This window comes from Scyliorhinus canicula, chromosome 4 (assembly GCF_902713615.1).
Source record: "Scyliorhinus canicula chromosome 4, sScyCan1.1, whole genome shotgun sequence".
NCBI classification, from domain to species: Eukaryota; Metazoa; Chordata; class Chondrichthyes; order Carcharhiniformes; family Scyliorhinidae; genus Scyliorhinus; species Scyliorhinus canicula.
In genome coordinates, this window is record NC_052149.1 from 195354631 (window position 1) to 195380135 (window position 25505).

At 44.9% G+C, this 25505-nt stretch overlaps 1 protein-coding gene across 4 annotated transcripts in view; it reads left to right on the forward strand.

The window, feature by feature from the left end:
• The window catches only part of LOC119965284 (rho GTPase-activating protein 26-like), a 243658-nt gene that overhangs the window by 104202 nt on the left and 113951 nt on the right, over window positions 1-25505 (forward strand). For all 4 annotated transcript variants that reach the window (XM_038795809.1, XM_038795807.1, XM_038795810.1 and 1 more), the window contains exons 10-13: window positions 2196-2290; window positions 3159-3237; window positions 17476-17515; window positions 18489-18554. In XM_038795809.1, the coding sequence (XP_038651737.1) occupies window positions 2196-2290; window positions 3159-3237; window positions 17476-17515; window positions 18489-18554 (280 nt within the window). The remainder of the gene's footprint in view (window positions 1-2195; window positions 2291-3158; window positions 3238-17475; window positions 17516-18488; window positions 18555-25505) is intronic.

Sequence of the window (25505 nt, forward strand, 5' to 3'; positions counted from 1 at the left end):
ATTTATTGTGCACTGGGATGGCGGCCTTTGCAAGTGGCATCCCGGTCTTTGAAAAATCAAGTTGCCATCGGGATGGGCTCCCAGCGTAAAGTTGTGGGACTTGCGCTCACTATTTTTCTTTCTATGTTCAAAACGATAAGTTGGAGAAAGCTGTTGTCAGCACTGCTTTACCAGTACTCTTTTGCCCTTTGCAGAATTTGGGGAAAATTCCAGCTAATGTTTCAGGTTATTGACCTTTCAGCAGATTTGTCCTGGTGAAAAGTCTTCCACTTGAAATGCTACCCTGTTTCTCTCTTCAAAGAGGCTGCCTGACCTCTATTTCCAGCATTTTCTGTGTTATTTTAAATTTCCAGCATCTGCAGTATTTTGCTTTTATTCACTTTTAATTCACCATTTAACCCTCTTTATTTCACACTTTTCCACACAGTAAATTTTAAAACAACAACCTGAATTTTACAGTCGGGGCAAAGCAATTGTGCTCATTGCTTACCACAAGAAAAGCTGCCTACAAAAATCGAACGGTTTCTGTGGCATTCCTTTTTCTTGATCGAACTTTAAATTTGGCACCAAGCCAAGGTGATGCCAATCACATTGAAGTGTTCATACATAGAAAACCAGAAAATTGAAAGCACTTGGGTGTCAACTGTGGCCCAGTTGGTCGCACTCTTGTCTCTGAGTCAGTGGTTAGGGGTTCAAGACCCCCCTCCAGACTGACGCTCCTCTCCTGCGCAGCATTAACAGACTGCTCCACTGTCACAGGTGGCATCTTTCAGACATTAAATTGAAGCCCAGTCTACTCCAGGGATGATGGACATAAAAAAAAACCCCATGACAATATTTTGAAGAAGTGCAGTGGGATTATCCTTCGTGGACTGGTCAATATTATTATTTAACACTACGACAAAAAGTTATCTGGCCATTACCCGTCTGCTTATTGCAAGAACTTGCTGTTTGTAAATTGCCTGCTGTGTTTTTCATATTACAGCAGTAACTATACTTCAGAAAATACTTTTATTAGGTGTAAAGGACTTTGTTTTGTCCTGAGATCATGAAAGGCTCTAGCATAGATGTAAGTTTTAAAAAATATCCTTCACTTCTACTTCTAAATTTCAGACAATGAAATAAATAAATTTAGCTTCCATCTTAATTCAATCATAAAGATAAATAAACTTACAGCTTTATTTTTAAAGTGCATTGTTTATTATGGAGAAATTTGCCATTCTAAAAACAAAACCAACTTCTCAGGAACATTTGAGGCTTTAGCAGTAATTATGAAGTTGGTATGTTATTAAAATCCCAATTCCACCTCAGTTAACATTGTGGCGGAATTCTCACGAAAGATTTCGAAGTGTGGTCTCTGGCGGAAACGAGGTGCAATTCCTGCCTGGTGGTTTGGCGGGATCCAGATCACAATCCACCGGCGCTTGGAATATATTTTGAATGAGGGAATGTTTGCACCGGCACTGAGAGGGGCAGGGCATAAACATGGCAGAAAGCCTGGCTTCACAGAGGTCAAGCACACCAATCTCAAAGTGTCAGTAAAAACAACCCCCAACATCGCCGGCATCGGAGCTTCAGTTCCTCCCCCACTATTGCCACCGACTACCTCACCCTCCCCACCAAGGATCACTGGCTTCAGCCCCCTCTACCTCCCTCACCCCAGGTGTGCCACACTCAGCTATGGGTTTGCCACCCCCTTTCAGGCCACAGCACTCTCCCGGCATCCTTGCCAGCGCTGTGCCAGGTTGGTGGTGGTGAGGGGCACTGCCAGGATATTTCCTTGGCATGTCCCTCTTCCCCTGGGGGCTATACTTACCTGCGTGCCCCTGGCAGATTCTCTTGTAAAAAGCCTGTTGTAAACCGTGCCAACATGACGTTATATCAGCGAGGAGGAAGATCCCAATGTCGGGGAACCATATGGCAGGGAAGCCCTTTAATGACGTAGTTTATTTAAATGACGTTCCTGACCTTTCTGGGTGGGAACCTCATTAAATCAACAGCGGGGAGGGGTTGGGGGAAATCTGAAAACAAACTTTCGCCAGTGAAACTATCGTTTACTGACTCTTGAGATGTTGCGTCCGCATCACCATTTGTACCCGCGTTCATCGCAGGTGCAAAATCCTGCCCTGTGACCTTTTTGTTTAGTTGTTGAAAGAAGTTAGTACAGCATTCACTGGTGCATTTGTTTTTCACAGGGAGATGAAGAAATGTTTACCCTAAAATCGTGCATTAGGAGAAAATCAGACTCCATTGAGAAGAGGTTCTGTTTTGACGTGGAAGGAGCGGACAGGTGGGTTGAATGCTGACCAGTGTGTTTTTTTTAATGTCACATTAAGTTTTTTTTCGCTGGTCTTTCTTATGTCTATGGAGAAGTAGTTCTTGTATCCACATGTTCAGATGTAAAATACTGTCGGATTTCAAGCTTTCATATATGTTGGTGTTTCTCAAGATGACATGGCTGGAGATTCACACGTTTCTTTCCACGCCCCAATGCAAAAACCAAGTCCAGTCACAACTGAGATTGCAAGGTACTTAACAGTTGATCTACACTTTGATGTTAGCTGTCTGAAAATGTTTTGTACTCCATTACAAACTAAAACTTTCTCCTGGCAGGAGCCCAAATTCAACTGAAACTGAGTGAGTGGGAGATGGATCCTGGACCCTATTAAAACTGGAAAACTCTTCTATCATCTCAGAAGTTTGGCACTTGTCAACAGGATGAAACTTTGTAAATGGATAATGTTTCTCCTTAACATGTTTACATTGTTCCAAAGATGGTTTAATTTTAGAATTGAATAATCCTGATGGGCTGCTTTGCAGCGATCTAAACTCTACTTGTTCAACATAAAGAAATAACTTCAAAATATGATAGAAGTGTTATCAGGAATAGATTCTTAAAAATAAATTTAACATTAACATCCAAACATAGCTGGAATTTCACCCAAATCGAAGTGTTGGTCAAGTTCATTTTTCTTTTCTTCCTCTCTGTATTGCCATGTCCTATAAAACAAAACTGATGTCTCTGAGGTGCTTTCGGAGTGAAGTCAAGTAGATTCCATTTAAGAGAAAAACCATGTTTGTTCAAGCAAAAATATGAATTAAAATTCTTGAACGGATCATTTGTGATGGACAGTTTTGATTGTATTCCGACTCAACAGGGCAACTATGACCACCATGCAGGCACTTTCTGAGGAGGACAGAAGGCTGTGGATAGAGGCCATGGATGGCAGAGAGCCAGTAAGGCTGACTATAATTATTACTGTTGTATGAAGTTTATAATTCCAGCTTGTTTCTTTTCAAACTGGCCAATCTGAGTTGCATGTATTGCACTTATCTCTACAAGATAAGGTTTGCAAATTGCTGGCTTCTGTATTACTAACGAAAAATTGGAAAGGAAAGGAATAGCCTTTAAAATTTAAACTCCTTACAAGTATTTCCAATGCTTATGAATCTAGTTTCAAACAGTGACTAAGAATAGGGAAATAGAAATTAAAAATAAAACTGACCTAAAGTCCAGTTAAGTGTAGTTCATCATTTTTCCAAAATTCATTTTGGTCTGGATTGCAGCAAGTTCCGAGTTTATAGATATTCTGTATTATTCTGTATGTTTCTTCACTGGTTTGTATTTCACTTAAGTAATATCTTCTGTTAGAGTTATGTTCAGCAAGTCACCCCGGAGAAAACTAAAAGGACTCCCAGAGGGAAATAAAAATGATACTGCAATAATTAAAAACATGTCCTAAAAATCGAGCATTCCAAATATGAGCACGCACAATTTAAGCTGTAGTACAAGTTCTGGTGGATATATACTAAAAGGGGAAGGCTTTCAAGGAACCGTTATTATAAACTTCTCACTTATTTCATTGACAATACGTCTAAACGTCAAAAAATCCTTGGACCTGTCTGCGCATTCCAACCATAATTCAATAGATTCATGACAGAGCCGTCCTGAACAAGGCTGGAACCTTGTCCAGGAATTAGCTTTGACTATTTGCTGTGCATGTCGTGAGCTGAGATTGTGGTTTGGGACTGGGTCATGGCCTTGTTATTAAAGATTATTTTCTAAACCGCTTTAGAGTGCCCCCCACAATGTCAAGAGGGGCACAGAGAAACCTTCCTTCATTGAGGAACATGATATACTATCAGCCTCCCCAGCCCAGTACATGTTCTTTGTCACACATATCCTCTGGGTCTCAAACATTTCTTCCCCCCCTCATTTATTTTTGTATTGCCTCCTTTTGCTTCGTATTATTCTCTTATGTCATTTTATCAGCTCCTAAGAGTTGGCTACCTTCCTGCCCTTGTGGTTGTAGGTGTATTTTGAGAGATCTGAAGAGCAATGAAAGTTTTTTTCTGTAAATCATAGTTGGAGCATAGAAAAAAACCCTGCATAATCAATATGGGAATAAGAATGACTCCCTGATCTACAGCAAGATGTCTGTTTTACAGACCACTGAGCAGGAGGAGAAAAGGAAAGGTAGCTGAGGATTAGAGCGGCATTGAAGAAAATAGTCTTGACATTTCAAGAGAACGTCCCAGATTGAAGACAAAGTACATGAAGGAACATCCACCATTGATTGACTAGAGAAAGCAGGGAACAAGGAGTAGGGTAGAAGGTGTTGTAGTAATGTATGGCTGGCGGAGATCACTGACATAGGGTGGAGTATGACAATGAAAAGACTTGAGAACAAATGTCTATTAGAATAAGTGTCTTTGAAGCTATTTTACTATTTGGACGTGGAGACAGTGGATCATGCTGAGAATTGGATGCAGGAGTGGATGAATTGGTGTTTGTGGAAACATGGGGCCTTCATGAATTCTGGAGAAAGCCATACTAAGACTAATAGGAGGAAGAATAGTGTTTAATAAGAAAATGTTTCAAGCATATTGCTGTCTGCAATTCATTTTTTTCCTCCAAGAGACAGCAGTGCTCTAGTTTGTGATCTTATTCTATATTATATCATACAACATGGTAATTTAACACTTCAATGTTTCACATTTGGGATTTGGATGAACTGGGTGGGGAGATACTTCAGGTAAATATTTTATTCAGCTAATGAATTTCATTTCAGTTGCATAAAGTCAAATGCTGCATTTTACATAAAAACAGATGATGCTGGAGCCAGTCAGCAGGCCAGGCATCTTTTGTTTACTGGTCGGTGCATTAAACCATAATTAATCCTCTTTAATGAGCTATAGATAATGACAAAGAGGTTTTTAGTGAAGTTGTAGATAAAACTCGGCTCTGCATGTTTGCCAAAATCAATAACAGGTAGTGTACTTGAAATCTAATTAAATGAAGCTTTTCCTTCTCTCTTGTTGCATATCTATGGACATTCTTTATGCTAATGTCTGAGTAGTGCAGACCTGATTGGCTGTATAAATGCAAAATTATTAGTGAAATCACCAAAGCCTATGGGCTCAAAATTCAGCCATGCAAGGCACTAAACTGCCTCCTAAGACCCAAATATGGGGCAGGGGCAGGATTCTCCATCCCGCCAGACCTGTTTTCTGGTGCGCACGCCCCAACCGGCAGTTGGATCCTCCGTCCCTGCAGCCAGCCGATGGGGTTTCCCATTGTGGCCACCTCCACGCCGACAGAGAATCCCGCCCTTGGGGTTGGAAGCATATGCTCATTATGAGTGGAATTATAAAGCCCGTCATACTGGTAAAGGTAAAAACATACCCCAGTCCGCATATCCTCCACTTTAACTGTGGACCATGACGATGATCTTTGCACTGTACTAGTATGCTTCCTTTTGCTGTCATCCGTGCCCCAATCCGATGGAAATGGTTCTCGAGGACAAATATCAGAGCACCTTGTGACTCACTATTCAGGTTCAGAGGTAGATGCCTAGCCTGGCCATACACATTCATTTCAATTAATTTGTCTCTGTTTCCCACCACACCAATAGATGTTCACAAAACCAGAATATATTAATTCAAATCTGAACACATTTAGTCATTTTTTTCTGTTGTTGTTTTGGTTATTGCCTAAAATAAGACTAGTTCTAAAGCAATTTCTGAAATAAATTAAAAGTTTACCTGCTTTCTGGACGATCAAGTTCTCAGTGACTCATGCCGCCCTGCTGTGACATTTAAAATGGTAAGTAATGTTCTCCACCAGCACATAGCCAATGAAATTAAATGGATATACTAATGAAAGAGAGGATCTGTCTCTCAATTGTCAAATTAGAGGTTTCAGGTCACGTTGAAGCAGATTTGTTTTCCAGAAATGTTCTTTTTGAAATTGCATGCAAACCAAAGACCTGGAAATATTTTTCATGTAGAGTTGCTTTTCTCTATTCCACATAGTAGTTTATAATCTAGACTGTTCTTTCCTCCTATAACAACACAATAAATAAAAGTAAGTAGTGGATCCGCAGGGATCAGTGCTGGGACCTTTGCTGTGTGTGAATGATTTGGAGGAAAATGTAACTGGTCTGATTAGTATGTTTGCAGACGACACAAAGGTTGGTGGAATTGCAGATAGCGATGAGGACTGTCAGATGATACAGCAGGATTTAGATTGGAGATTTGGGCGGCGAGATGGCAGAGTTTAATCCTGACAAATGTGATGTAATGCATTTTGGAAGGTCTAATGAAGGTAGGGAATATACAGTGAATGGAAGAACCCTCAAGAGTATTGACAGTCAGAGAGATCTTGGTGTACAGGTCCACAAGTCACTGAAAGGGGCAACACAGGCGGAAAAGGTAGACAAAAAGGCATGCTTGCTTTCATTGGCCGTGGCATTGAGTATAAAAATTGGCAAGTCATTTTGCAGCTGTATAGAACCTTAATTAGGCCACACTTCGAGTATAGTGTTCAATTCTGGTCGCCACACTACCAGAAGGATGTGGAGGCTTTAGAGAGGGTGCAGAAGAGATTTACCAGGATGTTGCCTGGTATGGAGGGCATTAGCTATGAGGAGAGTTTGAATTAACTTGGTTTGTACTCACTGGAATGAAAGAGGTTGAGGGGTGACCTGATAGAGGTCTACAAAATCATGAGGGGCATAGATAGTGGATAGTCAGAGACTTTTTCCCAGTGTAGAGGGGTCAATTACTAGGGGGCATAGGTTTAAGGTGCCAGGGGCAAGGTTTAGAGGAGATGTACGAGGCACGCTTTTTTACACAGAGGGTAGTGGTTGCCTGGAACCCGCTGCCGGATGAGGTGGTGGAAGCAGGTGCGATAGTGACATTTAAGGGGCATCTTGACAAATACATGAATAGGATGGGAATAGAGGGATATAGACCCCGGGAGTGTCGAAGATTTTAGTTTAGACGGGCAGCGTGGTCGAAGCAGGTTTGGAGGGCCGAAGAGCCTGTTCCTGTGCTGTACTTTAGAACAGTACAGCACAGAACAGGCCCTTCGGCCCTCGATGTTGTGCCGAGCAATGATCACCCTACTTAAACCCACGTAACCCGTATACCCGTAACCCAACAATCCCCCCATTAACCTTACACTACGGGCAATTTAGCATGGCCAATCCACCTAACCCGCACATCTTTGGACTGTGGGAGGAAACCGGAGCACCCGGAGGAAACCCACGCACACACGGGGAGGACGTGCAGACTCCACACAGACAGTGACCCAGCCGGGAATCGAACCTGGGACCCTGGAGCTGTGAAGCATTGATGCTAACCACCATGCTACCGTGAGGCCCCACGTTGCCATAGTCCCAGATCACATGGGCTGTTTTCCCCTTAAAGTGGGAGAACTGGCTGGTGGTAATTTAAGACCATAAGACCATAAGACATAGGAGTGGAAGTAAGGCCATTCGGCCCATCGAGTCCACTCCGCCATTCAATCATGGCTGATGGGCATTTCAACTCCACCTACCAGCATTCTCCCCGTAGCCCTTAATTCCTCGCGACATCAAGAATTTATCTATCTCTGCCTTGAAGCCATTTAGCGTCCTGGCCTCCACTGCACTCCGCGGCAATGAATTCCACAGGCCCACCACTCTCTGGCTGAAGAAATGTCTCCGCATTTCTGTTCTGAATTTACCCCCTCTAATTCTAAGGCTGTGTCCACGGGTCCTCGTCTCCTCGCCTAACGGAAACAGTTTCTTTGCGTCCACCCTTTCTAAGCCATGTATTATCTTGTAAGTTTCTATTAGATCTCCCCTTAACCTTCTAAACTCCAATGAATACAATCCCAGGATCCTCAGCCGTTCATCATATGTTAGACCCGCCATTCCAGGGATCATCCGTGTGAATCTCCGCTGGACACGCTCCAGTGCCAGTATGTCCTTCCTGAGATGTGGGGCCCAAAACTGGACACAGTACTCCAAATGGGGCCTAACCAGAGCCTTATAAAGGCTCAGTAGCACATCGCTGCTTTTATATTCCAACCCTCTTGAGATAAATGACAACATTGCATTCGCTTTCTTAATCACAGATTCAACCTGCATGTTTACCTTTAGGGAATCCTCGACTAGCACTCCCAGATCCCTTTGTACTTTGGCATTATGAATTTTCTCACCGTTTAGAAAGTAGTCTATGCTTGGATTCTTTTTTCCAAAGTGCAAGACCTCACATTTTCTCACGTTGAATTGCATCAGCCATTTCCTGCACCACTCTCCCAAACTGTCTAGATCCTTCTGCAGCCTCCCCACTTCCTCAGCACTACCTGCCTGACCACCTAACTTTGTATCATCGGCAAACTTCGCTAGAATGCCCCCAGTCCCTTCATCCAGATCATTAATATATATGGTGAACAGCTGCGGCCCCAACACTGAACCCTGTGGGACACCGCTGGTCACCGGCTGCCATTCCGAAAAAGAACCTTTTATCCCAACTCTCTGCCTTCTGTCAGACAGCCAATCCTCAACCCATGCCAGTAGCTCACCTCGAACACCATGGGCCCTCACCTTACTCAGCAGCCTCCTCTGTGGCACCTTATCAAAGGCCTTTTGGAAATCCAGATAGACCACATCCACTGGGTTTCCCTGGTCTAACCTACTTGTCACCTCCTCAAAGAATTCTAACAGGTTCGTCAGGCACGACCGCCCCTTACTAAATCCATGTTGACTTGTTCTAATCCGACCCTGCTCTTCCAAGAATTTAGAAATCTCATCCTTAACGATCGATTCTAGAATTTTACCAACAACCGAGGTTAGGCTAATTGGCCTATAATTTTCCATCTTTTGTCTTGATCCTTTCTTAAACAAGGGGGTTGCAACAGCGATCTTTCAATCGTTCGGGACTTTCCCTGACTCCAGTGATTTTTGAAAGATCTCAACCAACGCTTCCGCTATTTCTTCAGCCACCTCCCTCAGAACTCTAGGGTGTAGCCCATCGGGGCCAGGAGATTTGTCAATTTTAAGACCTTTTAGCTTTTTTAGCACCATCTCTTTTGTAATGGCAACCATACTCAACTCAGCCCCCTGACCCTCTATAATTTTTGGGATATTTAACCTTAGGGTCATCACACCTCAGGCAAGGAGCAAGGTTGAGAAGACAGGGACTTGTATGAATAACATCAGCCATTACGGGAATTTGAACCTGCACTGTTGGCCTCACCCTGCAGCACAAACCAGCTGTGCAACCAACTGAGCTAAACAGTGTCCCAGCAAACACAACACAATAACACAATAATGCATACAGTAATCACTTAACTTCATAAATGCCTTTGGGGCTCAATTTTTTTTAGATATTCAAACAATAATCATTAGTTCAGGCTACAACATTGGTAGCATTTGAATTTAAGCTTGGCTTGAGTGGAGTTGTCTTGGATTTTTGGAGAACAAAGTAATTTTTTAAACCAGTAAAACATTCCAAAACTTTGCATTAGTATTCACCATAGAGAAAGACTTGGTGAATGATGAGTCCGGGGAAGGATGTGTAGATAGTCTGGGTCACATTGAGATCAAAAAGGAGGGGGTGTTGGGCGTCTTGAAAAGCATTAAGGTAGATAAGCCCCCAGGGCTTGATGGAATCTACCCCAGAATACTGAGGAAGGCAAGGGAGGAAATTGCTGGGGCCTTGACAGAAATCTTTGTATCTTCACTGGCTACAGGTGAGGTCCTAGATAATAATCTTTATTAGTGTCACAAGTAGGCTTACATTAACACTCTAATGAAGTTACTGCGAAAATCCCCTAGTCGCCACACTCCGCAGCCTGTCAGGTACACTGAGGGAAAATTCAGAATGTCCAATTCACCTAACAGTGCGGCTTTGCGACTTGTGGGAGGAAACTGGAGAAAACCCACATGGGGAGAACGTGCAGATTCCGCACAGAGGACTGGACAATAGCTAATGTTGTTCCTTTATTTAAGAAGTGTAATGAGGATAATCCTGGATCATCCTTGATATGTCAGTATTCTCGCAGTGGTAGGGAAATTATTGGAGAGTAGAGGATTCTTTGAGACAGGATTTACTCCCATTTGGAAGCAAATGGACATATTAGTGAGAGGCAGCATGGTTTTGTGAAGGGGAGGTCGTGTCTCACTAACCTGATCGAATGTTTTGAGGAACTGACAAAGGTGATTGATGAAGGTAGGGCAGTGAACTTCAGTAAGGCCTTTGACAAGGTCCGTCATGCAGACTGGTACAGACTGGAAGTCACATGGGATCAGAGGTGAGCAGGCAAGATGGATACAGAACTGACTCTGTCACAGAAGACAGATGATTGCAGTGGAACGGTATTTTTCTGAATGGAGGGCTGTGACTAGTGGTGTTCCACAGGGATCTGGGTCTGGTGCTGTTTGTAGTATATATAAATGATTTGGAGGAAAATGTAACTGGTTTGATTAGTACGTTTGCAGATATAGATCGGTTGGAGACTTGGGCAGTTGGAGTTAATCCGGACAAATATGAGGTAATGCATTTTGGAAGGTCTAATACAGGTGGGAAAAATACAGTAAATGGCAGAACCCTTAAGGGTATTGACAGGCAGAGGGCCACACTTGGAATATAGTGTTCAATTCTGGTCGCCGCACTATCAGAAGGATGTGAGACTTTGGAGAGGGCACAGAAGAGGTTTACCAGGATGTTACCTGGTCAGGAGGGTATTAGCAATGAGGAGAGTTTGGATGAACTCTGTTTGTTCTCACTGGAACGACGGAGGGTGAGGGACGACCTGATAAAAGTCTACAAAGTTATGAGGGGCATGGGTAGAGTGGATAGTCAGAAGCTATTTATCAGAGTGGAAGAGTCAAGTACTGGGGGGGCATACGTTTAAGGTGCAAGGGGCAAAATTTTGAGAAGTGCGAGGCAAGTTTTTTTACGCAGAGGGTAGTGAGTGCTTGGAACACGCTGCCAGAGGAAGTGGTAGAAACAGGTATGATACTAACGTTTAAGGTGCGTCTTGACAAATACATGAATAGGATAGGAATAGAGGGATACGGACCCCAGAAGTGTCAAAGGTTTTATATTAGACGGGCAGCATGGTTGGCGCAGGCTTGGAGGATGTTGGCGCCTGTTCCTGTGCTGTACTTTTTTCTTTGATTAGTGAATATTTCTTCCTGAATTACAGCAGGGAAAATTCTCATTTACTTCAAGGTGAAGTTTATTGCCTCCAGATTTCAGAAACAGAAGTTTTTTTTCCCGTCCATGTCCAGTTTTCCTTCGCTCAATGCATTAATACTGGAAAATAATGCAGGAGTTGTTCATTGTTGCTTAATAGGAAGATGTGTTATTAATGTTAATATCTCTGGGTGGAACTGTTTATAATGCCAAGCATCACTTATGACTATAAATGTGCAGATGTAGCTAGCTCAGTGAGGTAGAAAGAGCTACAATGGAGGCTAAATGAAGAATGAGATAGAAACCCAATTGGTTTTGTAGCTGAAAATTAGCTCATCCACATGTTCAGTGGAACTTTCCAGTGATGTCACATGATGAATGTGTATGTCCCGAAATTAAAAGAAACATGCGGCCTGATCGAACGGCTTCATCACGCCCGACTCAGGATGCAATGAGACTGTTAATTTTGGGAGGGGCCTCGTTGCGGGATTTACGATGCTCTGGACAACTTGTGATATCTAACAAGATCTTGCAAGATGTCACGATCTGGATCTGGGATCCACATTTGCATACTTACGTGAGCAGTTAGGCTCACTTAAATATGTCTGCGCCAGATTCTCCCAAGGCTCAGGATCAAATGTCCATGCCTGGGAGACTTCGCCATAATGCCATTTAGCACTGGTCCACACAAATGTGGACAAGGCGCAACAGCACCTGGGGGAGGGGTGGGGGGTCTTCCAGACCATCAGAGGTCCTGGAGTGGTCTGTCTCTGGGCAAGGTGGTACCCTGGCACTCCTGCCACTGGGCCACCTTGGCACTGCCAGGGTGCCTGGGTGGAACTGCCAAGCTGTCAGTGACACTGCCAAGCTGCAGCTGAGATCTTCAGTGCAGGAAATGAAGGTAGGTGTGTTTCTCACCCCACGGGGGTGGCACAGTGGTTAGCACTGCTGCCTCACAGCTCCAGGGACCCGGATTCAGTTCCGGTTAGTGGGGTTATTGGGTTATGGAGATAGGGTGGAGGTGTGGGCTTGAGTAGGGTGCTCTTTCCAAGAGCTGGTGTAGATTCAATGGGCCGAAGGCCCCCTTCTGTACTGTTCCTTCTGTACTGTTACTTCTGTGATTCTATAAAGCCAAAATGAAATAGAGTCCCATTTGGTAGCAAGATCGTTCTCGGCATTGCGTTCAAAAGGGGACATTTTTTCTCCCTTTAAATTGCGGCCACTATTTCTACAGTTAGTTTTGTTGCTGGTGCGTTTTCCTTCCAAATTTTAATTCTTAAAACTTTTGTAAAAAAAATTGTTATTTGCCATTTATACTTGAACTACATTTTGAACACTCAGGAAAACTAGCTTGGGAAATAACTAAACCTTGATTGTGCTGCGGAGCTGAATCAATTTCTGCAAGGATAATTTGCAAATGCCTCTGTTACTATAATATGTGTGGCTGGGAAGGCGGAAGGAAGGCGGGTTTCATTGCATTGTCTAAAGGTGGGAAGGAAGGTAGGATACCTTCTTTGAAGGGAGAAGGGCTATGCCCATCAAGGACAACTCGTCTTCCAATTGTGTATTGTGCCTCCCCCCAACTTCTCTGCAGCTTCTAAAATATCAACTCCCGACTCCTTTCATCTTCTGCTCATCACAAGACTCCTGATAGTGACTTTTGTTTTTTGTCGGTACTGGGGCTACAGATCCACCAACAGGTCTCTAGGGTGGGACTTCTTGTTCCTGAGGGATGAAAGACCCATCTTCACATCATTAAGGCTGCACCTAGAATATTGTTGCTGTGGGGCAGTTAGATTTAAAGTTGGCGAGTAGATGACCACCTTTACAGCTGGCAGTGGGTGAAATACATCACCCCCCCACCTGAAAAATTCATCCCATTGTCACAACTCTTCATAGATTTATTGCACTGTCAAGCTGAGTAACTATTGCAAGGTAGTTCCAACTCATTTGAATTTACTTTTCACCAAGTTTTATTTTTTGTATTTTGTTTTTCTTTTTTTATATTTGGCATTTTTTCAGTGACTCTGTTGCACTTTGTGTCTGTCTGTCTCTCTTTGTTTCTCACTGCAACTTGCTATAATGAATCCAGTCCAATCCCTGCTTCTCTCTCTATGGCTGTCACAGCTGAGTCCTACTCTCTAACCTTCTTGGTCAGTTACCTAGGCCTGGTTCAGTGTGGTCTTTCTGGTTCATTGGACGGAATTCTTAAAATGCATCCAGGAGAGCTTTTTATGTCAGTACGTACAAAGTCCTATAAGAGAGGGGGTGGTGCTGGACTTAGTATTAGGGAATGCAGGGATGAAGCTGAGCAAATGTTAGAAGTTTCAGTGTGGGAACTATTTGGTGACAGTGACCATAACTCAGTATGATTTAAGGTAGCTATGGAAAATGGACAAAGATGGAAATAAAAGTTCTGAATCAGGGTAAAGCCAGTTTTAATAGAATAAGACAAGATCTGGCCTAAGTCGACTGGGAGAAGCTACTTGTAGGAAAATCTAATGGGATTTGTTCAAAAAGGAAATCGAGAGACCACAGGGTCAACATTAAAAAAAAATCTCAGGGGATGTGGGCATTGCCAGCTGGGCCATCCCTATTACCCTTCTCTAAATGCCCTTGAACCGAGTGGCTTGCTAGGCCATTTCAGAGGGCATTGCTGTGGTTTGGTGTCACATGTAGGCCAGGCTGTGTAAGGATGGCAGATTTCCTTCTCTAAAGGCCATTAGGACGGCACAGTAGCACAGTGGTTGCTTCTGTTGCTTCACAGCGCCAGGTTTGATTCCCGGCTTGGGTCACTGCCTGTGCCAAGTCTGCACATTCTCCCTATGTCTGCGTGGGTTTCCTCCGGGTGCTCCGGTTTCTTCCCACAAGTCCCAAAGTACGTGCTTGTTAGGTGAATTGGACATTCTGAATTCTCCCTCTGTGTGCCCAACCAGGCGCCAGATTGTGGCGACTAGGGGCTTTTCACAGTAACTTCATTGCAGTGTTAATGTAATCTTACTTGTGATGCTAATAAAGATTATTAATATTAGTGAGCTAGATGGGTTTTTACACCAGCCGTTCTCAAAGGTCATGAGGAGGTCATGTTGTAGCTATATAAAAAACTCCAGTGCGGCCGCATTTGGAGTATTGTATGCAGTTCTAGTCGCCGCATTATAGGAAGGATGTGGAAGCATTGGAAAGGGTGCAGAGGAAATTTACCAGGATGTCGCCTGGTATGGAGGGAAGATCTTATGAGGAAAGGCTGAGGGACTTGAGGCTGTTTTCGTTAGAGAGAAGAAGGTTAAGAGGTGACTTAATTGAGGCACATAAGATGATCAGAGGATTAGATGGGGTGGACATTGAGAGCCTTTTTCTTCGGATGGTGATGGCTAGCACGAGGGGGCATAGCTTTAAATTGCGGGGAGATAGATATAGGACAGATGTCAGAGGTAGGTTCTTTACTCAGAGAGTAGTAAGGGCGTGGAATAACCTGCCTGCAACAGTAGTGGACTCGCCAACATTAAGGGCATTAAAATGATCATTGGATAAACATATGGATGATAAGGGAATAGTGTAGATGGGCTTTAGAGTGGTTTCACAGGTCGGCGCAACATCGACGGCTGAAGGGCCTGTACTGCGCTGTTATATTCTATAAGGCATTTTGAGCGTCGCAAATCTTGCGAGGTGCCTCTCACGAGATTTAACAGCCTTGTCGTGTCACCGAGTCAGGCACGACAAGGCTTTTTGATTGCATTCCAAGTCTGCCTTCTTCCCTTCTCGCAATCTGCTATGATGGGGTAAACAGAAGAGAAGGAGAAAGAGTGAAACAGGAGGAAATAAAGAACAGCAGTAGACACATGTGAAATAAAAGCTGATAACCCCACACTGAGAAGAAGAGTAGCACAACATGGATAAACCTACTGAAGGGGTGATGAGAGGGAAGTGAGATCTGTGTTCCCAAATTAATTTGAGAACTAGATTTAAATTGTATTTGTTTATGTTTGCAGAATCATAAATGGAACTATAAGAAATAAAAAAATAAATAAAACCAAAGAAAGGTTACAGCAAAATATGAGGCCATTCGTCTGTTGTGTCTGTGCTGGCTCTCTGAGCCTAGTGCAACTCACCTAGTGCCACTCTCCTGATTTCTCGTAGTTCTGCACATTGTTTCTTTTCAGGTAATTCATTCCTTCTTGAATGCCTAGATTGAACCTACGTCCACCAGCCCTCAGGTAGTGTATTCTAGATCCTACTACATGAAATAGCTTTTCCTTGTGCACGAATCTCCGGCCGCGTTGTGCTCTCGCTTGAGCGCAACATGGCCGGTGAATGCCAGGAGAGGCCTGCAGTAAGCCTTCCAACAGCCTCTGTGACTCCCAGGATTCTCCGAAGTCCTGCAAGGCATTGATCAAAACCCCACCCCAAATGGGCGGAACCGAATGATGCTCGCTGTAGATCGTAAACCTACTTACGGCCTACCTGCAAGGGATCCAGCTGGCTCCCGCGATTGCTCTGCCTCCCCAGTGAGGCTGCATCCGGGCGCCGATCAGTGTGGGTCCACACAGGGAAAGGTACCCTGGGGGTCTCCCGGGCCATCGGAGACCCCAGGGTGATCAGGGTAAGTGCAGGATGGCTCCCTGGCCCTTCCCCTGGAACACGTACCTTGGCACTGCCCAGTTGGCACCTTGGCACCAGCACCCTGGCACTGCCAAAGTACCTGGATGGCACTGCTAAGCCAGCAGGAGCACTGCTAGGGTGGCACTCCCAGGGGGCAAGGGGGCCATGCCCATGAAATGAGGGTGGGGGATGTTAAAGGGTAGGGAAGTACAGGGCAGATACGTAGGAGCCTCTGGCAGATTGGGTGGGTGATGGTTGGGTGATGGAAGAGGTTGCTGTAAAGAGTTTGGGGGGAGAGTGCCTGAAGAGGGGAGCCCCCAGGGACTCCATAGCGGGGTGTCCTCACGGGGGGATTGTGGGGTAGTGTTCATGTGTATTGGGGGTGACATTGCCCATGGGTGGGGGTGTGGGGGACCCACAAGCTCACTTAGAATTGTGTCACCCTTTGAAAATGGTGGCCTGATCTCTAAGTTCAGCTCACCAGTGCAAAAATAATTTCTGTGTGGGCTAAACTGGTGAGAAACTCCCCAGGGCCCAAAAAAGTGACTGTCATTGAATAGTAGCGGGGAACTCGCTGGTAGAGCCGGTGGAAAACTCCCTGAAAAACCCACCGCAAATTAACTTAGAAATTTTGGGGTGAATCGGGCTCTTTATGGCCATTGCTTCTTTACCTTAAAACTGTGCCTTCTGGTTCTCAATCCTTCCAATGGAAACAGTTTCTCCACATTGAATCTGTCCAGATCCTTCATGATTTGGAATACCGCCATTACATTTTCTCTCAACCTTCTCTTTGCCAAGGAAAAGAGTCCTAACTTCTCTGTAGTCTATTCTGGTAACTGAAAATCCTCTTCCCTGGATCCTCTTCCCTGGATCCTCTTCCCTGGATCCTCTTCCCTGGATCCTCTTCCCTAGATCCTCTTCCCTGGATCCTTATGTCTGGAACCATTCTCGTGAATCTTTTCTGCAACTTAAAGCTGTCACATCCTACTTAAAGTGTGGTGCCCAGCACTGGACCCAATACATCAGTGAAGCAAAACCAGTATTTTCTGCACGTTTAACATAACTTCCTTGCTTCTTTCAAGCCAAGAATGATTTTTGTCAGCTGCAAAGACATTTAAAATGGTCAAATAAAATTAAATATAATTTGCCTTGAGAATTTCAGACTTTTGCTTCATGAAATGCTAGGTGCGGAATAACTGATGTTATTTAAAAAAAACATGGATAAAGATTTTTTAGTGACTAAGTCATCATCTAGGTGTGGTACCTCCTACATTATTACAAATGTTTGGTCTCATTGAATAACATGAACTTCATGACATTTGTATTGGTTTAGATTACCAGAAATTTCTAGTTCTAGTATAGTTTTCACATGGATTTAAAAAGTAATGTTTTACTACTTTTCAGGTGTACATCTTGAATAAGGACAATCCCATAAGTGAAGGCGGTAAGTATTCAGTGTTAATAATTTGATTTGGAAGGTGCTGTAGAAGGAACCTGGCAAGTTCCTGCATTGTATTTTATAGATGGTGCACGCTGCAGCCACTGTACACTTGTGGTGGAAGGAGAGAATGTTTAGGTGTTGGGTGGGTTGCCAATCTAGTGGGCTGAATTGTCCTGGATAGTGGAGCTTCTTCCATGTTGTTGGACCAACATTCATCCAGCAAAGTGGAGGGCATTGCATCACACTCCTGGCTTGTGCCTTATTAATGGTGGAAAGGCTTTATGGAGTCAGGAGGTAAGTTTACTTGATGCAAGAATACCAACTGCTTTGCAGCCACAATATTTAAATAGCTGGCCCAGTTAAGTTTCTAATCAATGCTAATATAATTGAATGTCAGGAGGAGCTGGTTAGATTCTCTGTTGTTGAAGATGGTCATTGCCTGCTACATCTGATGTCAATGTTGCTTGTCACCTCTCAGCCTAAGCCTGAATGTAATCAAAGTCTTGCTGCATGCAGGCACAAGCTGCTTCCTTAAGTGAGTAGTTGCGAAAGGAATTGAACACTACAATCATCAGTGAACATCCCAACTTCAGACCAAATAGTGGAGGGAGAGTCATTGATAAAGTAACTGAAAATGTTTGGGCTGAGGACGTTACTATGAGGAACTCCCACAGTGATGTCCTGGGCTTGGGTGATTGGTCTCCAGTAGTCAGCATCTTCTTTCGTGCTCGGTCTGACTGCAACCATTGGAGTGTTCATTGACCGTTCTTTTTGTCTACTATGTACATACTGGGAGTGTTCATTGACCTGACATTTATCATGTCCAAAAGGATTAAAAAGAATATGATGCCAAATCCTCCAAAATGGAACAGACAACTCTTGGTCTTCTCCATCTACCCGATGTTCATTGTATTTTAAAAATGTGTTTCTGAAGTTTTAACTCATTAAAATCAATGTATTTGTTTCTGATTTTCAGCTGCCCAACTGGACAAAATTGGATTTGATTTAGTAAAGAAATGTATTCGTGCAGTTGAAGAAAGAGGTAACACAATTTTTTTTAATGTTAATCTACATTAAATACATTGTTTGCACATGGTTCCTGTACCTAGAGCTCAACAATTATACTTTTGCACCATCTGACATCATCTTTTGAATGACTGAAAGTGAAAAGTAAACTGCTCAACTAATCAAGTTACCAAACAGATATTTTCAGAACCTTTTGTCTGCAATTTATCTTAGTAACTGAAGTTTATAGTGTCTAAATTAAGGTCTGTCACATTTTTAAAAAAAATAAAATAATTATGGCTGAGATTCTCTGGCCTCCCTGTAGCGTGTTTTTCAGTGGCGGGAGGCAGCCCACCATTTGCCAGTGGTGGGATCTTCTGATCCCTCCGCTGACAATGGGATTTCCCATTGAACATCCCACGTCACTGGGAAACCCCCGAGGCGTGTGTGCCATTGGCATGGCTGGAGGAACCCACCAGCGTGAACAGACGGAAGATCTGTAACCAATCACTATTTGTCAATGTACTCTGTCGATCATTCTTTTTGTCTACTATGTACATACTGTGTACGCTCCCTTGGCCACAGAAAAATACTTCTCACTGTAGTTCGGTACATGTGACAATAAATATCAATCAATCAATCTTGCCCTATATGTTTGGTAAAACTTATCTATAGAAATCTTTTTGGCAACTGTCATTTTTGGTCATTTTCAAAAAACACAAATGCTTTAGAATTCCAGCAGAATGATCATTTTAGTATGCTTTTGTGCTCATTGTGATTCTTTAAATTGTGTTTCAAAGCTTGTAGCATTATTTCTTAGATGAATGCTTAGCAGTACAATTTGTTAAAAAGCTGATATTTTACAATACAGCTGTTTGTAAACTCACATGGAAAGCACGTTCACATGGTATTTTCATATATATTCACAGGTATGGATACACAAGCAGATAATTGCATATCCCAGAACACTGCCATTGCGTACAATAAGAAATAGGAGCAGGAGTATGCCATTTGGCCCATTAAGCCTGCTCCACCCTTTAATAATATAATGGCTGATTTGGCTGTGGTATGAAATCGACTTTCCTACCTGCCTCCATAACACTGTACTCCCTTGGCAACCAACTATCAAACTCAGCCTCTAAATGACCAGCCTCCACTGCTCTCATTGGAGGAGAATTTTAAAGACTGACGACCTGTCTCTAACAAGAAATTCCTCCTCATCTCCCTTTACATGGGTGATACCTTATTTTTAAACTGTGATGTCTAGTTCTAGATTGCGGAAACAAATTCTCCGCATCGACCCTGTCACGCTCCTCAGAATCTTTTGTTTAAAAAATATTTTATTCAGGAATTTTCATAAAAACAAACCAAAGCAGAAGCAAAATTATGCAGCATTGTAAATAACCAACACCCACTCTCGCCCCCTTCTCCCATCCTGCTTTCCCCATTTTAACCCCCTACCCTCCCTCCTTTGCTGCATCCTCAATCTACCTTAAAAAAGTCAATGAACGGCTTTCACCTCCGAGCGAACCCATCAACCGACCCCCTCAGAACAAACTTGACCTTCTCCAGTCTCAGGAATTCTGCCAGTTCGCTCACACACACCCCCGCTTTTGGCGGCTCCAAGTCCCTCCAACAAGAAGTATGATCCATCTCTGGGCTATCAGTGAGGCAAAGGCCAAGACGCCGGCCTCTCTCGCCCCCTGGACTCCCGGATCTTCCAACACCTCGAATATTTCTACCTCCGGACTCATGGCCACCTTCGCCCCCAACACCTCAGACATCCGCAAACCCCTGCTAGAATCCCTTTAGCTCCGGACATGCCCAAATCATGTGGATGTGATTCATGGGCCAGTGATTTGAGATTCCCCGCACACCGCCCACACCTGTCCTCTAACCCCTCAAAAAACCTACTCATCCGCACTATCGTCATATGTGCCCTGTGAAATACTTTAAGCTGATTAAGGCTTAGCCTCGCACACAATGACGAGGACGCATTCACCCTCCGCAGGGCCTCATCCCACATCCCGGTGTCCACATCCCTACCCAGTTCCTCCTCTCACTTCATATTCCCCCCTTCCCAATCCATCAGCTCCTTACAGACTTCAGGCATCTTCCCCTCCCCGTATCCTCCTTCGACAGCACCTTGTCTTGCAACCCCAAATGCAGTAACCCAGAAAAAGACGGCATCTCCCTCTTCACAAAATCCCGACCCTGCAAGGTACCTGCAACCGTTCCCCCTGGGCAGCTCATACTTTTTATCCAGGTCCTCCAATTTCACGAAACTGCCCCCTACAAACAGGTCACCGAATTGCTCAATCCCTGCCTGCGATCACATTGAGGCACCCTCCAGTCCCAAATGCTGCCTCCACTGCCCCCACTGTCTCAAGGCCAACAACACCACTGGGCTCACGGTGTGCCTGGCCGGAGAGAACGGCAAAGGCGCTGTAAACATTGCCCTTAAGCACGTTCCCCGACAAGAAGCCGCCTCCATACGCCCTCATGCCGACCCCTCCACAGCCCATTTCCTAACCCTGGCAATGTTCCCCGACCAGTAGAAATTCATTATTTCCTGTAAAGAGCAACGGGGAGAGCGGGCCCCATGCCTCGTTCCACAATGCAGCCTGAAATATCCCAAACTCACCAGATTCGTCCACACATTTGTACGTTGTATAGCAACCCGACCCAGTCCACAAACCCCTTCCCGAACCCAAGCCGCCCCAGCACCTCCCACAAATATTCCCACTCCACCTGGTCGAAAGCCTTCTCTGCATCCATCACCACTCCCACTACCACCTCGTGCCCCTCCGGGGGCATCATAATTACATTGAGCAGCCTCCCCGCATTCGTCGACAACTGTCTCCCTTTCACAAACCCGGTTTGGTCCTCACCTATCACCCCGGAACTCAGCTCTCAATTTTCAAAGTCAATACCTTTGCCAGCAACGTGGCGTCGACATTCAGTAGCGACATCGGACCCACACTGCTCCTGGCCCTTGTCTTTTTTCAATATCACAAAGATGGATGCCCACCGGGAACCCATCTGGGCCAGGGCCTTGCCTGCCTGTATCCGGCTCCGACTCATACAATAATGTAATATAACAATAATTCCCCCACCCCCGGTCCACTCGCAAATCCACCCAATGCAGCATGTGTGGTGAGAGACCACGATCGCTGAATACTCCAAATCGACCACCTCCACCAACAACGCCTTCCTGTCCAAAACAAATAAATTAATCCAGGAGTACACCCAGTGCACATGGGGAAAGTATGAAAATTCCTTCACCCTCGGCCTCCCAAACCTCCATGGGTCTAACCGCCCCATCAACTCCTTTGCCTCTGCCGACACCTTCCCTGACCTTGGGCTCAACCAGCCCAAGCTTGACTCTATGACCGTGTTAAGATCCCTCCCCATGATCAACTGGTGCGAGTTCAGGTCAGTAATCTTCCCCAGCACTCACCTCATGAAGTCTACATCATCCCAATTTGGGGCATAAAAATGACCAGGACTACCAGCATCCCCGCCAACTTCCCACTCACAATCACAAACCTCCCCCCCCCCCCCCCCCCCCATCCCGAACCACAATGCTCCCCACCTCAAATGCCACCTGCTTATTCACCTGAACCATCACCCCCTCATCTTCATGTCCAGTCCCGAGTAGAACACCTGCCCCACCCATCCTTTTACCAACATTGTCTGGTCGCCTATCTTCAAATGCATCGCCTGCAAAAAGGTCATGTCCGTCTTCAGACTCCTCAGCTGTGTGAACATATGTGACCGTTTGACCAGCCTATTCAGCCCCTCATGTTCTACGTGACCAGCCTGGTGACCCCTGCCTAAGGCCTACAAATCCCCTACCCCCTTCCCGTCCATGCACCCCTAAAAAGCAGAAAAGAGGCACTCACCCTTGATGTACCACCCCCATGGAGGACCTGCCCTCCAAACAACCAGCCATCAAAATCGAAATAACGTTTTAAGCGGAAAAGGTCCCCGAGAAACATCCTCACAAACCCCTCCCAAGTTCAATGTGCTCCTACTCCTGCCAATCAATTGTCTCTCATAAACTCCATTGCCTCCTCTGGCATACCAAAATAATAATAATATTCACACTTCTGGAAAGTCACCCAGAGCAGGTCGGGTACAGCACCCCAAACTTCACCCTCTTCTTGAAGAGGGCAGGCTTCATGGAATCATAGAATTTACAGTGCAGAAGGAGGCCATTCGGCCCATCGAGTCCGCACAGGCCCTTGGAAAGAGAACCCTACTTAAGCCCATTCCTCCACCCCATCCCCATAACTCAGTAACCCTACCTAACATTTTGGACACTAAGGGCAATTTAGCATGGCCAATCCACCTAAACTGCACATCTTTGTACTGTGGGAGGAAACCTGAGCACCCGGTGGAAACTCACGCAGACACGGGGAGGATGTGGAAACACCACACAGACCCACGGCTGGAATTGAACCCAGGTCCCTGGAGCTGTGAGGCAACATTGCTAACCACTCTGCCACCGTGCCTTGACTCGATTAAACCTGTCCCTCCTCTTCGCCAGTTTTGCACCCAGGTCTTGATACACCCGCAGCTCGTTCCCTTCTCAGGTGCACTTCCTCGTCTGCCTCGCCCACCGAAGAATCTTCTCTTTATCCAGAAATGGGTGCAACTGCACCACCATCGCCCTTGGCAGCTCGCCCGCTTGTGGCCTCCTCATCAGTGCCCTGTGTGCTTGGTCGACCTCCAGGGACCTCCAACAGCTGCTCCAACATTTTGACCACATATGTGCTGTCTTCCGCACCTTTGAGCATCCCCACAATCCGCAAATTTTGCCTTCTGGATCTGTTCTCCAGATCCTCCACCTTTTACTTCACCTCTTCTGGATCTCCTGCATCACCCCCGCCTCGGCCATCAATGAGGCCAGCTGCTCCTTATGCTCCCCCACTGCCTCCTCCACTTTCTGGATCGCCTGGCCCTGGGACTCCACCCTCTGCTGCACTCTCTTGATCTCTGCTTTAATTGGCTCCACCACTTTGGCCTTCTTCCTCTGAACTTGGCATTCAGAAATTCCACTAACTGCTCCTTTGACCACTGCGTGAGGAGAACAACTCCTTTGCCCTCCACCATCTTAACCTCTGGCACACCTAGAAAACTCTCCTGTTCAGTAGCTCTATTTTCTCTTGTCCCACTCCTAGTTTGTGGATCCATCCACCAGCCACATCAGAGGAGTACTCCTGCACCTCCTTCCATCCAAAAACCTCGTCCTTCAGACGGGGAAAGGACCGAAAAATACCACAGGAGCCAGCAAATGTGCAACCGCTCACACCATGGCCGCCATCGGAAGTCCCACGTCCCTCCGAATCTTTTATGTTTCAATAACATCACCTCTCGTTCTTTTAAAATCTAGTGAGCGCAGGCCTTAATCGCACAACATTTCCTCATGAGAAAACCCTTTCACACCAGGAATCAGCCCAGGAACCTTCTCTGAACTGCTTCCATTGCAAGTATATTCTTCCTAAAGAAAGGAGACCAAAAGCGTACACAATACTCCAGGTGTCTCTCCAAAAGTCTGTACTGTAATAGCATAACTTCTCTGCTTTTAAACGCCATTCCTCATGCAATGAAGGCCAACATTCCATTTGCCTTCCTAATTCATCGTTGCCCCTGCGTACAAACCTTTTATGATTCATGTACAAAGATATCCATATCCCTCTGTAATGCTTTTTGTTTCTTCATGCCAAAGTGGACAACCTTGCACTACCAGATTTTTTGCCCTGTCACTTAAATTATCAATATCACTTTGCAGACTCTATGATCTGGATTTTCAATCCTGAGGTGGAAAATGCAGTTAGGAAATTTCCTGGCTCATTCCATCCAATTTGGGAGAAACTCCATTGAATGGTGGGATATTTGTTCCAGAGAGTGTATATGTGGCTGATGGAGTCAGGCTCACCACACTCCACACTGGTTGGAGATCAGGAGCGGCCACAAGAGCTGTCAAGTTCCAGTTCTTGGCTCATTTCTATCCCTCACCCCCATACCCATTCACCATTCTTCAACCATGCCAACCACCCCAATGGCCCTCATGCCCTGCCTGCCAACAAATGCCCCAACCCATCCACCGTGGGCCTTCACACCATCCATTCCAACCAAAGCACTCTACCCACCTCCATGGCCCCATACAATACTAATGTATGCAAACCAACCCTTTGCCCTTACACTCCATGCCAACTGACCTAGTATGCATCATGGGCAGACCTCAGTAGCCATGTTGAGTTGAAATAAAATAATGATCAGTGTATTAAAAAACACTACCATTCATGAAATCCCATTCAAAACATTTAAACCCTCCAAGTACTTTAGCCCTTATGAAGCGAATTGTATTCATAACTCATGTCTAACCCTTTAGTAACCTCTCTGAGCTGTCAATCAAATTGTATATCTCTATCTGGGATAATTATAGATTGTGTAAAACAGCTAAGCATTAATAATGACATAATGAGAGCCCTTGGGTAATGTCAACAAACAGCTATTGTAATTGACAATTTTTTAAACCTCTCACTGACACAAGTAGCCTGTTTTTAAAAAAAATTTGTAACAGTTTGGGAATTTAAATAGCTGCACAATTTGGCAGTTATACAGATCTTCGCCCTTCAAGAGCATTTACATCTTCTCTAAACTCCCACACTGCAGCTTAAGATCCTTGCTACGGCAAACTTCGAGGCCTGAGTTTTTCGGAAAGCGGGGTCTCTCTTAGCCATCCAAAGAGTCAGCGGTGAACACATCTCTGCTGACTCCTAGTTCCCCATTGCACTTTCACGCAGCTCTCCAATCCCTTCAGTAACAAAAGCTGCAGTGGACTGAAGAGGTAAGTGCAGCAACCTGCCTGAGCCCGAATCCTGAGGACGGAGAACAAGATACGTTTAAGGAGAGCCAGGGCGGGAGGGGAGGGAGGACTGGGAGAGTGCATAGTGCGTGATTAGGTTGTCAGAGGAAA